The 14,273-nt window shown below is 40.7% G+C and overlaps 1 protein-coding gene across 5 annotated transcripts in view; it reads right to left on the bottom strand.

Annotated features, from left to right (window-relative positions):
* CC2D2A (coiled-coil and C2 domain containing 2A) overlaps positions 1–14,273 on the bottom strand; it is a 237,142-nt gene that overhangs the window by 69,641 nt on the left and 153,228 nt on the right. For all 5 annotated transcript variants that reach the window (XR_003940710.1, XM_030191203.1, XM_030191206.1 and 2 more), the window contains 2 exons: positions 7,614–7,712; positions 5,838–6,014 (listed from right to left, as the gene is read on the bottom strand). Coding sequence is in view for 4 of the 5 variants with exons in the window: in XM_030191203.1 (XP_030047063.1) it covers positions 5,838–6,014; positions 7,614–7,712 (276 nt within the window). In the remaining variant the exon portion in view is untranslated. The remainder of the gene's footprint in view (positions 1–5,837; positions 6,015–7,613; positions 7,713–14,273) is intronic.

Raw genomic sequence — 14,273 nt, 5'->3', positions numbered from 1 at the left:
GCATACCATCTACTGGGAGACCGAGAAATATTGGCTGCAGAGGGATTTATAGGATGATCTCACTCAGTAGTTCTCTGTCTCCCCATCTGCCAGAAGGTCATCATATACCCACTTCTCTGGAATGGTCCGGAGAGATAAGAAAGGTAATACACAACTTTCTACTCTAGTCTTGGAAATTAAACATGGAAACCCTTATACAGGGTACGCAAAATTATATCATCCCTCCCCCCCCCCCCCCCCCAAAAAAAAAGAGAAACAAATCACATGTCAGGATTTTGGCTGTAATTGTAGACTCTGGATGTTAACTTATATGCTAATATTGCTACTTTATACATTCAAATAGGCTCAAAAAGTATCAATACAAGTATAGCATATAATAGTATCTAATACACAGAACTCTACTGTGATAATAATAAACACCTTAAAAATCAATTTCAAGAAACTCAACGGTACCAGTTCAGTGGCTCATAAAATCATTGCTACCTAAGCTTTATGTACCAAATTGTCATTTGTCCTAAATTTTGAATTTTTTTTTTTACATTATCTTTCTTGATTTATATTCTAGTTCATTAACTTGATACATAAATGTAAAAGCTAGGAAAGCACTTAGCTTAATCCTAAGCAGTAGCAATAACAATTCTAGCAGCTTTAAAATTAGTTTCCAGCACTGGTAGGGGGACTACTTTGCCGACATGTTTTGCCTTAACCTTTCTCAAGGCTGGTCCCCTCAATATGCAGTCACCATTTCTTAAACATGTCTCTTTGGAGAATGACGATTTGGTCAGAACCGATCACTATTTGGTACATAAAGCTTAGGTAGCAATTATTTTATGAGCTACCGGAATGGTACTGCTGAGGTTCTTGAAATTGGTTTCTAAGGTTTTTATTATTATTACAGTAGAGTTCTGTCTATTGGATAATATTGCTACTTTGAACACTTATTTCTTCTTGACAATGAAATAATCAAAACATAATGGGGGATCTTAACAGTTTACTGGTTTTAATTACCAACTGAACTCTCGAGAACATTTTTTGCAAGAACTGGATTCTGACACACTACTCCAAGACCAAAGCTACTGATTTATCTATTTTACAAGGCTCACCGGGCATCATTTTAGTAGAAAATAAATAATCTGAGATAACACTTCATTTTTAAAACCAGGGCTGGTACTAGACATACAGGGGTCAATTCAATAAAGGGCGCTAAAACTTAGGCACCAAACCTTTGAGCGCTAAGCTAGTATTCTAATAATGGCAATCTGTTACAGAATACTAGCACAACCATGTCTATGGCTGGTGTTCATGGTCACGCCTAAATGCAGCAGTTGAGGGACTTCTATAAAGTATATACAAGAATAGTGGGAACGCCCATGACCTGCCCGTATCCCTCCCAGGTGGAAACCCCCTTTTCAGTTACACACAAGAACACTTAGGAGTCCAGTTATAGAACAATGCCTCAGTGCACTTTCGTGCCTACCTGCCGTTTCACTCCCATTTTGATGCCTAACTTATGGTGCACTATACAGAATAACCTTGATAGGGACCCACTGCAGAAACTGGGAAGCTCACCTTCAGCATATGACTCTTTCAATTTAAGGCAGGTTTGAGGCCCACTGTAGCAGAGGGGTTAAGGGCTACGGCCCTGTTTGCCACCTCCTAATGCCAGCCCTGCTTAAAACCAAAAATCTAGTAAACAAATCTTTACAGTGCAGTTATAAGATGGTCATAGCTATCATTATTCTGATTATCACTGTGGGCTTTATTTCTCAAAGGTTTCTCCTCATGGTGTAACAGTGGAGAAACCCTTAATGAAACAGGCTGCGAGAAATAATTTCTTTAGCATTAAACTATACATATGCTTACCATCTTAACATTTATTTTGACTACCTACTCTGATTTCTGAACAGGACTTCGCTAAGACTATCCAACTTCAACTCTTCCAGAGGTACTTTTGCTGGACCCTCATTCAGAATGAGATCTTGCTCCCTTTCTACTGCTGTCAAATCTAGAATTCTTGCTGCTAACAGCTATCTAATGTCAATCCTGAAATGAAAAAAAAACAATCAAGATCTAAATTAAGCATTGATCAAAAAAATTAAAGGAAAAGCTTCATAGAAATGTTTCTTCTGATTTCATATACAGTGGGGGAAATAAGTATTTGATCCCTTGCTGATTTTGTAAGTTTGCCCACTGACAAAGACATGAGCAGCCCATAATTGAAGGGTAGGTTATTGGTAACAGTGAGAGATAGCACATCACAAATTAAATCCGGAAAATCACATTGTGGAAAGTATATGAATTTATTTGCATTCTGCAGAGGGAAATAAGTATTTGATCCCCCACCAACCAGTAAGAGATCTGGCCCCTACAGACCAGGTAGATGCTCCAAATCAACTCGTTACCTGCATGACAGACAGCTGTCGGCAATGGTCACCTGTATGAAAGACACCTGTCCACAGACTCAGTGAATCAGTCAGACTCTAACCTCTACAAAATGGCCAAGAGCAAGGAGCTGTCTAAGGATGTCAGGGACAAGATCATACACCTGCACAAGGCTGGAATGGGCTACAAAACCATCAGTAAGACGCTGGGCGAGAAGGAGACAACTGTTGGTGCCATAGTAAGAAAATGGAAGAAGTACAAAATGACTGTCAATCGACAAAGATCTGGGGCTCCACGCAAAATCTCACCTCGTGGGGTATCCTTGATCATGAGGAAGGTTAGAAATCAGCCTACAACTACAAGGGGGGAACTTGTCAATGATCTCAAGGCAGCTGGGACCACTGTCACCACGAAAACCATTGGTAACACATTACGACATAACGGATTGCAATCCTGCAGTGCCCGCAAGGTCCCCCTGCTCCGGAAGGCACATGTGACGGCCCGTCTGAAGTTTGCCAGTGAACACCTGGATGATGCCGAGAGTGATTGGGAGAAGGTGCTGTGGTCAGATGAGACAAAAATTGAGCTCTTTGGCATGAACTCAACTCGCCGTGTTTGGAGGAAGAGAAATGCTGCCTATGACCCAAAGAACACCGTCCCCACTGTCAAGCATGGAGGTGGAAATGTTATGTTTTGGGGGTGTTTCTCTGCTAAGGGCACAGGACTACTTCACCGCATCAATGGGAGAATGGATGGGGCCATGTACCGTACAATTCTGAGTGACAACCTCCTTCCCTCCGCCAGGGCCTTAAAAATGGGTCGTGGCTGGGTCTTCCAGCACGACAATGACCCAAAACATACAGCCAAGGCAACAAAGGAGTGGCTCAGGAAGAAGCACATTAGGGTCATGGAGTGGCCTAGCCAGTCACCAGACCTTAATCCCATTGAAAACTTATGGAGGGAGCTGAAGCTGCGAGTTGCCAAGCGACAGCCCAGAACTCTTAATGATTTAGAGATGATCTGCAAAGAGGAGTGGACCAAAATTCCTCCTGACATGTGTGCAAACCTCATCATCAACTACAGAAGACGTCTGACCGCTGTGCTTGCCAACAAGGGTTTTGCCACCAAGTATTAGGTCTTGTTTGCCAGAGGGATTAAATACTTATTTCCCTCTGCAGAATGCAAATAAATTCATATACTTTCCACAATGTGATTTTCCGGATTTAATTTGTGATGTGCTATCTCTCACTGTTACCAATAACCTACCCTTCAATTATGGGCTGCTCATGTCTTTGTCAGTGGGCAAACTTACAAAATCAGCAAGGGATCAAATACTTATTTCCCCCACTGTACCTAGGATAGCACCTAAAATGGATCTTCATTTGGCTCTAATATATTTTTCCATTATACTGCTCTATTTTAATCAGTTGTGATCATCTCCTAAAACCAGACTGGACTCCATATCAAGCAGACTTCTTGTTGTCCCACAGTACCTGCATTGTTGTCAGCTTATCTCCAATAATCCAGTTATCTGGCACTCATCCCAATGCATTCTTGAGGACAAATGCACGAAGGGATCCTTTCACAAAGTGCCGGTATGCCCACCTTGGGCTTACTGCGTGCCAATCCAGAGATACTGCTGGCCCACTGTGGGCGCCGGCAGTAGTTCTAGCCTCAATGAATGCCATTTCTGACACTAGGGAAAATAGGGCCCTATTTTTTAACGCAGCATTTACCTGGCGGTAATCAGACAGCGGTTACCACTGGGTTAGTGCGGGAGCCCTTACCACCACCACATCAATGGGTGGCGATAAGTGCTCCCCCTTGAATGGCCACTTGGTATGTGAAATCTTACCGCATGGCCATTTCTTTCGGCCTTTTTACCCACTGCATTAAAAAGGGCTTCAGCACACAGCAAAAATGCCCCCCCCCCCCCCCCCCCCCCCCCCCGACAATAGCGCAGGGCCCCTTTTACCACAGCTTGGTAAAAGGACCCTAAATACATTGAGATAAGAGTAAGAAAACTATGAGAGCTGGACTTAGCTATCAACTTGATAGAGGAAGCTTGTATGACAAAGTATTACACTGTCAGTTATACTAAATTCTATACTGTACAGAAATTATATTACAGTAAACATATTCCAGAGGTGTAGTCATTTTAGTATATAGTAGCAAAAATGAAACAGAGGCAGATAGCACCTAATAGGAGAACAGATTTATTCAGGAATAAGCTTTTGAGGACAAGAATCCACTTGCCCTCAAAAGGTTATGCCTCAGTACATCTACTGAACTATATAATAGGTGCCACCAGCTTCTCAAAAATATTGATATTATTTATTGAAGTCAAAAAGCGCTTTACAATGCTATACAGCTTTGAAAATAAAGTGATGTGCAAGGTATCTGAAATTAGAATGACCATACAAAGGGACTCAATAAGATTGTTCCTTATTGCTCACTCCAGGGGCTAACTATTGTCTCTCTCTATGCCTACCTGTCTAATAATAATTTATGGACTTTCCTTCCAGGAATTTATCCAAACCCCTTTTAAACCTAGCTATGCCAGATGTTTTGACCTCATCTTCTGGCAATAAATTGTATGTTAAGTGAAAAAATAGCTTCATGAAATCTAGTCCTATTTGAAAGGGCAAATAACTGTTCCTTATTCATCTATTCTAACCACTCAAGATTTTAAAAACCTCTATTATATCTCTCTTCTCTCTCTCTCATTTCTTCTCCAAGCTGGAGTATCTCTTTAGTTTTTCTCCATAAGAGAGCCATTCCATTCCCTTTATCATTTTTTGTGGCCTTTTTCTTTACCTTTTCTAGTCTTACTATGGGGCCCTTTTACTAAGCCACGTGTCTATGCGCGCCCACCGCGTGTCAAAATGGAGTTACCGCCCGACTACCGCATGGCTCTTGCGTTATTTTCATTTTTGGCGCACGTACAATACGCGCATCTGAAAAATATTTTTTATTTTCAGGCGCGCGTAATGGATGCGCACCAAGTGGCATTTGACAAGCGTAGGTCATTACTGCCCGGATTCTTTACCACTAGGTCAATGACTGACAGTAAGGTTTCAGACCCAAAATGGACGAGCGTCAATTTTGATTTTGCCGCACGTCCATTTTTGGCAAAAAAAAAAGGCCTTTTTTACAGGCACGCTAAAAAAATGGATCGACGCGCACCCAAAACCCGCGCCTACACTACTGCAAGCATTTTTCAGCGTGCCTTTGTAAAAGGACCCCTATATCTTTTGTTGAGATGAGGCAATCATAATTGTATACCATTATGAGAGTATAACTCTTCACACAGTCAGATACTGTGGCCTCCAATTCGAAGATGTGAATGCAGCTCTCAAAAGTTAGATAAAATGTATTAAGTTACTCCAGTGTTAAAGTATCACCTACAAGCTGCTTGTTGAAACCAGAATAAAAAATCTGGAACAAAAACCTACCTTTTCTTTGACAGAGTTTCCAGGCACAAGCTGAGGTTCAACTGTGATGAACAGGGTTAAATAGGAACCCTCACTTAGACTCCGAATTGTGTCATAACCCCCTTCATTGTCTAGGTTCCTTTCCTTGCTGTAGCCCAGAAGAACAGGAGGAGTGTCTATTTTAAAGGTCCCATCAATCTAGAAAACAAAACCAATAAACAACTTATTTTCAGTCACATAGACGACTTATTAGATTTCTATTTGCTGTTTTCAAGTTTTCCTCTTTCCTTGTATTTGTGTTTACACTTGTATATTTTACTATTGTTATGCTGTTAACAAAATTGCAAGTTTGATGTTAAACTGTACCTACTATGCGCCATCTTGGGTGAATCACCTCATAAAGGCGGTTAATAAATACCAACAAATAAATAGATAATATATTTGCAATTACCTTATATCATTTCTTAGGCAGGAATAATCCCATATCAAAAATGGAACAGCTCTTATATTATTTTTCAGTAGTTGGATTTAGGTCATAAAAAACAGTTTGTATTATTCTTTTCAGTTTACATTTCTTTATTTATAGATGGTATTTAATGGGGGAAGAAATCTGATATAACGCCTTTTTGTGTTTACAATCAAAGCTGTTTACATATTATATACGGGTACTTATTTTGTACGTGGGGCAATGGAGGGTTAAGTGACTTGCCCAGAGTCACAAGGAGCTGCAGGGGGAAATTGAACCTGGTTCCTAGGTAGCTGCACTATTAGGCTACTCCTGCAAGATTTAACAAGATCTACTCAGGAGCCTCAGATAGATGTTATTAAAATTGTTTCAACAACTTATAAATACTGAGGATGCAAATATGTTAAACAATAAAAAACAAAACGAGTAGAAGACTATGTTCTCAGGCTCCAAACAATAATTTTTTTTTTTTTAACTGACCAGGTTTCCTTTTGCTCCTTCAAGCTCCTCCTCATTCAACTCGAATGGGCCACTACAGAGTTGTGGCAGCATTTCCCAACCCTCTCCTGATGGGGTAACTAGCTAACTGGGTTTTCAGGATTGCCACAATGAATATGCATGAGACAGATTTGTATACTTTTGAGTCTTCAATGTATGCAAATCTACTTCACGCAAGTTCATTATTTCTATTCTAAAAACCAGGTCAGCTAAATGCCTCCAGGACAAGGATGTGACATAAGCAGTCATTCACAAATACCTGGGTGTTGTCCCTTATTTCATATTACTCTCTCTTCCCCATTTAGTCCAGTCATCACAAAGCTAGTCTTTGATCAGAGGCAAAAATCCAGTATGTGTTCATCCTGAATTCAGCCACTAGGTGCCGCTGCTGGGCGTAGACCAGAGGATCAGAAATGGTCTCCTGCATGGCAACATTTGTCTCTGGGCTGGCCCTTGAACTGCTGTGTCTCAAGATAGAGCGAACACTAAAGATATCATGCAGAGTATGCCAAGGGGTACCCACTAAGCACATTGTATACTCACTTTAAGACATATCAATTTTTATTATATTGCATCGTGAAGTACACCTCAGTTTTGGTTGGTTGGTTGTTCCAATGGTATTTGGTGCTATAGAGAATTATTGCTGAAATCATTAACAGCCTTAATTTATAACAAGCTTCCTTCCACTCTGTCTTCATGAAAAATGCCTTATGACAAACGTGATGCAGTATGTTTTACTTTCCTCCCAGTGCATCTTCACAGACAGGTGAGAAACTTGTCAACAAGGTACACTCAGTTGTTTTCGAAGTTCCATGTATGACATGAACACTTACCCTTGACTGAAAATAGATGGTAGTAAATGGAATTCGAACAGATCCTAGCCAATGTCTCTCAGCACGAGTGTGAATTCCACTTCCTCTCTCTCTGTCATCCTTAAATATAAATATTTAGATGTGACCACACCTTAAAGATCTGTATTGAGTATATTGTAAGAATAAGCACTTATAAGGTGACTGAAAACAAAAACGCACTATGAACTTCCACACACATGAAGGCAGAGCAGTTTGACACCTTTACCCACCACTTTTTTCCTATTAAAATAAGTTGTGAAAAGCCAACCTAATAAACATCAGTCTTTCCAAATTCGAGTATCTTTATGAATTAGAAATTTACTACTGTATGTATAAATGTATATATGTATATCTCCATTATTGAAATCTCACAAGTGGCTTCCAGTCAAATCACAATGGGGCCCTTTTACTAAGCTGCATTTTGCACTAACATGTGCCTAACGCAGCTTAAAATGGTGTATCGGGGGACACGCTCAGGCCTCCTGCAGTAACTGCCAAATGAGTGCACGTTAACTACACTCTAAAAATAAAATGTTTTGAGGGGGCCATGTCAGAGGCAGAGAATGGAAGTTATTGTGCTAATCAATTAGCACAGTGATGCCATGTGAGCCCTTACCGCATAAAAAATGGGTGGCAGTAAAGTGTTCATGCAGTAAACTTTTTTAATGGCGACATTAGAACATGGCTATTAATTCAAAAAATTCAAAAAGGACATTTTTATGGCTGCAATAAAAATGACCTTAGCATACAGGAAAAACCATGAAAGGGTGTGCTACGGACACTTTTTTCCATAGCTTAGTAAAAGGACCCCAATGTTAGTTTAAAATGCTGTCATTAGCATTTCAAGTTGAATAGAAATAGTTCTGGTTATTTGAGGGACACACACAGATATTTACAGTGCCATGCACGTTTTTCATTCTACTACCTAAAAAAAAAAAAAAAAAAACCAGAATAAAGTAGGAGTTCCATTGATATACAAAACATTCTCTGAACTTTCAAGCATGAAAGAATAACAGAAATATTTTTTAAAAATATTAATTTATTTTTGATTTTGCTCACACCTTTTTCAGTAGTAGTTCAAGGTGAGTTACATTCAGGTACACTGGATATTTCTCTGTCCCAGGAGGGCTCACACTCTAAGTTTGTACCTGAGGCAATGGAGGGTTAAGTGACTTGCCCAAGATCACAAGGAGCAGCAGTGGGGTTTGAACCGGCCACCTCTGGATTGCAAGACCAGTGCTCTAACCACTAGGCCACTCTAGATTACTAGAGAGCTCTACTGTACTTTACTCTGCAGGCCGGCCACCTAACAGGTCTCATGAAGTACAACTTGGGAAAGCCAAAGAGTAATAGTGGGTTTTGAGAAGAGACTTGAATTGTGGAAAAGAGTTCTAACCTAATTTGACCCAGCGGGGAATTCCAAAGTGTAGGAGCAGCAAAATAAGCAGCATAAAATGTACTGTACTATTTTGGAATCTTGCCAGGCACCTGCGACCCGGATTGGCCACTGCCGGAAACAGGACACTGAGCCCAATGGAACCCCGGTCCATCCCAGTATGGCAACACCCATTTATTTATGTATTTATGGAGGAGTGGCCTAGTGGTCAGGGTGGTGGACTTTGGTCCTGGGGAACTGAGGAACTGAGTTCAATTCCCACTTCAGGCACAGGCAGCTCCTTGTGACTCTGGGCAAGTCACTTAACCCTCGATTGCCCCATGTAAGCTGCATTGAGCCTGCCATGAGTGGGAAAGCACAGGGTACAAATGTAACAAAAAAAAAGTACCAAACAATTTTATCAAGGGAACGTAGAGTCCGAGTTGGAGTATATCGTACTGTCAATGAAGAGAGATAAGAAGGAATACCAGATAAAGAATAAGAAACCAAGAAAGTCTTGACTACATACATCTTCACCCTCCTTGACTCAATACTTAGCATCATCAGCCATGAGCTGTTCAGGATACAGTGTAAGTTTCTTACCATGGTGCAGTTTTTACCCATTCTTCCTGGTACAATAGCTCAAGTTCTTTCAAGTTAGTTGGGGTTTGTCTCTGGATTATAGGCTTCATATTTTGTCACTAATTTTCCATTAGATCTAGGTCTAGGCTGTGACTGGGCCACTCAAATTTGCTTTCTTTTTGCTGATCCATTCACCTATTGCTTTTGTTTTGTGCTTGGGATAATTGTCCTGCTGAAAGCTGAATCATCACTCAAAAACCTTATCTGCATAAGGATCAAACTGTATACCACATACTGCTATGTAAAAACATTTTTGGACCTTTAGGTGATGGCAGCCTCAATAAACCTCCAACTTGGTAAGAAACACCAACACATCATGTATCTTCAATGGTCCCTTTTTTCTTCACATAAAACTTTTGTAATGTTTCATTTGTTTTTCATTTCATGTGATTAATATAGAATTGTCAGCACAGAAGCACTTATCTTAAATAAAGAAAACCAGGAAGACCAGCCCAATATCAGTCCTGTTTCGTTAAATTGCATCAGGAAAAAATTGGACTCCACTGAATGCTTTTTCATAGCTTTTCTCAACGCAGTCTGAACAAAGATGGCAGCCGCATTTATTGATAGGCACTCATACCTAAAGTTAATGACATACATTCAATTTCTAAATTCAATCCACACATACTAACATAACTGAGAGCGAAGATCCAGCATTATTCCTTATAGTTTAAAAAATATTCCAGCTCTCCAATGTATATCATTAACCAAATAATTTTAATTCAACCAATGCTGAGCTAATGGCACAGCTGTTACTTGGTTGGTTATTCTAGATTTAAGTCCATTTAAGTGCACTTTAAAAGGTCTTCTTGCATGCTGAAAGTACACCAATTTGCAGGGGCACCAAATCATGTAATATCTCTTGAATCACAAGTAGTTATAGACTTTGACATTATGGTGCGAGATGTTTGTGGATTTGTCCATTCAAGCCCTTTAAATGTGGAAACACATCATTGGCACATCCCAAAGTTGAAGTGCCCAATCCAAATCCAATCCTCTGTAAGTTTGCATTTCTCCTATGGCCTTTCCTCATACTAAAATTGGCTACTCTGAAAGGCATTTATGCAAGGTCTCAAAATAATTATAAAAACTGCAGCAGAATATGGGAATATTGCCATTAATCTCAATCTAGGGATCATATTGAGACAACTTTGTAATGAAAAGTAATGGAGAGAAATGCTTATAGGTGATGCCTGATTGTGGGGAGTGCTTAGAGCCAATTCTATAACAGCACTTAGATATACCTAAGTGCTTATAGACTACTAGTACAATGCTATGATGGCATGCCAAAATTTAGGCACACTCACTTATGTCAGGTCAATGGCTGAGAAACGTTGGTGCACCTAAGTGTGACATGCAACACACACGATTAAATAGTATTCTATAAGTTGAGCACATTGCTTAGCATACCCATTGTCTGACCCTGCTCCGCCCAAGTGCAGTGGCGTTCCTAGGGGGGCGGACACCCGGGGTGGTGCCCCGCCCCCCCCGGGTGCAGCACCCCCCCCCCCAATGCAGCGCGGACCCCCCCTGGGTGCAGCACCCCGCACGATGCAGCGCGGACCCCCCCCCCCGGGTGCACGCCGCTGGGGGGGGGGTGCTGCAGCGCGCGCCTGCTCAGAGTTCCCTGACTTCGCGCGTTCGCTGCAGCTCCCTCTGACCCGGAACAGGAAGTAACCTGTTCCAGGGCAGAGCAGAGGGAGCTGCAGCGAACGCGCGAAGTCAGCGAACTCAGAGCAGGCGCGCACCGCGGCACCCCCCAGCGGCGTGCACCCAGGGTGGACTGCCCCCCACGGCCCCCCCCCTTGGTATGCCACTGCCCAAGTGTACAGTGCCTTAAGGGATATTCAATCTGCATTTTAAATAACTATCCCAGAGCACATTCAGTAGTTTCACATTTGGTATATTTACTTCACACAATAGAAAAGGGGGTATTTGATGCAGCTTAGCTACTTTAACTGGACACAGGTGGTCTACCTTCTTATGGGCCTTAAGTAATTTTCAGAACTCGAGCTAATTTGGGTTAGCTGTGACAAAGAATTTGAATTTACCTCACATTCTTTCACTGGAAGGAAAAGGTAACTTACAATCAGCTACAGCAAATATGAAGTTGTAGGGGATGATAATAAAACTTTTGAATGTAAAACTTTATGGCTTCTTAGTCTCAATCACTTTTCAACTAGAGGCTGACCAAAACTGTTTTTTGTTTTTTTCGTTTCAGCCGAAACCAAAAATGCTACCAAAACTGTCTGAATACTTTCGGCTGAAACAGAAACTTCAGCTGAAACTTATCACTTGGTTTTGGCCGAAGCCAAAACCGAAAACTAAATTTTGATTCTGTGAAAGTGAACCGATGAGGCCTACTGGGTATAGTCAGAGCTTGCAGTCAGCAGCCCTCTGCTAAACCCACACAAGATTATTACTTTCCAGTACCAGGAATTACAAGCACAGGTTGACAACTGGGAGAGCCATTTTAACAAGGACTTCTCAAGAAGTCTGGCACGTTTAGGTTCCTAAGTCAATGCAGATGTAGTTAAAGATCTTCTGAGACAGGACCTTTATGAGAACACGTAAAAAAAAAAAATCATGGCTCCCAGTTTTTTTTATGCTTACCCAAACTGCATGAGCAACAAGAGAAAGTGGCATTGAGATGTTTCCCATTTTGTATTTAGTTATAAAACAGATTAAAGATATACCCCCTGTTTATGAATCCGCACTAGTGGCTGCCATATGGCAATGCCAACACAGCCCATTCAAAGTGAATGGGCTGTGTCGCCATTACTGCACCGGCAGCCGCAGCTTTGTAAACAGGGGAGTTAGATATTCAGATTTATAGATTCTTCCTAAAATAGGGTAAAGGAGTCCAGACATAGTAACATAGTAGATGACGGCAGAAAAAGACCTGCACGGTCCATCCAGTCTGCCCAACAAGATAACTCATATGTGCTAATTTTGTGTATACCCTACTTTGATTTGTACCTGTGTTTTTCAGGGCACAGACCATATAAGTCTGCCCAGCACTATCCCCGCCTCCCAACCACCAGACACTGGTCTACACTACAGGCATTATACCAGTCTGGTGCACAATTTAGAATAAAAAAAGCCCATTGATGTCACTGAATGTAAGGACTATATGCTCTGAAAAATTACAATCAAGAGCAATATTATTTTCTAATATATAAACATCATTCATTGTAATATTTTCCTACTAACACTATAAGCTGACTAGTACTTGTGCTTGAAAACAATCTTCAAGTTCCTTTCTCATAGAATCTAGCTTCTGCACATCGCAAGTTTGATTAAAACGCTTCATCTTCATCATACCCAACAAAACCTGGTTTCTTTAGAATCACCTAAAAAGTATCTAAGCCAGAATATATATAATAAGTTAATAATGAAAGACGATATTTTGTAGGGGGTGGAATAATTTTTTATGCACATATAACAACATTTACACTCAAAAAAGAAAGGTACTTATACTTAATGTCTTTACAAATCTCAAAATATGTGTCCTCTTGGCCTTTATATAACATGTCTGTGTCTTTATAAAATAACCCAGAAATAACAGGCACCAAACTGGCCTCCCCACCTAGGCGCCTTGTTATAAAATTATCTTCCATATGTCCTACCCACCTTTGTTTTAGAAGGCTTAAAATTAATCAAAATTAACCAGAAACTTCAGAATGCTCTCTTTAATTTCCCTTCTTATATCTCTAAATACTAGCAAGGAAAAAGGTGGCTTATAAAGGATGAGGTCAATATTCAAAACGGCTTAAATGGGCAGGACCCTTGTCTAGTTAAACGCATTATCTTTGCTAACTAGCAAGGTTAGAGGCAGTGTGGGGGTGGAGCTTGGGCGCAGCCAGCACTAAGTTGGTTAGCTGCAATGTTCAGTTTGCTAACCAGCTACATAAACACACCAAGTTAGGACAGAAAAACGGTGTCTTAACTTTATGCTCCAAATTAACTGGGAGCTAGCCTAAATATCGGCTGGTTAACTTCCGGGTCAGCGCACATACCCAGATATTCAATGCTAAGAACTGCGCATGCCATAGTACTAAATATCTGGAGTTAGATCAGCCCACAGCTGGAAGTCACTTACAAGCTGTTTACCACCACGGGCTGAATATTACCGCCAACAATTCTATAAAAGAGAATCTATTTTTAAGCGCCTATTGGGAATCTGTTCTATAAAGGAAAGTAGACACCCACTTTCCTTAACAGAATATTAGTATAGCAGGGCAAATACAAGCCTATATTTTAGGTTGATCACTTACACCAGTTCATGCTGAAATTGCTAATAAATACATGTATATTATAGTATATTATAATTTATGTGCATAGCAGACTGGATGGACCGTTCAGGTCTTTATCTGCCATCATTTACTATGTTAACTGTGTTCTCTGCCCATGCTCTACGCCAATGGTTTTCAACCCAGTCCTCAGGGCACCCCAGCCAGTGAGGTTTTCAGGATATCCACAATGAATATGAATGTGAGAGATTTGCATACAATGGAGGGAGTGCCTGCAAATATATCTCATATATGTATTTTAAAGCCCAACGTTGTCCAATAAGTTTCAGTTGTCCAAATTAGTCTACAAGCACTACCATAAAGATTTAAATT

Source organism: Microcaecilia unicolor, chromosome 2 (assembly GCF_901765095.1).
Source record: "Microcaecilia unicolor chromosome 2, aMicUni1.1, whole genome shotgun sequence".
Classification (NCBI taxonomy): domain Eukaryota; kingdom Metazoa; phylum Chordata; class Amphibia; order Gymnophiona; family Siphonopidae; genus Microcaecilia; species Microcaecilia unicolor.
This window is presented reverse-complemented; position numbering and strand designations above follow the sequence as displayed.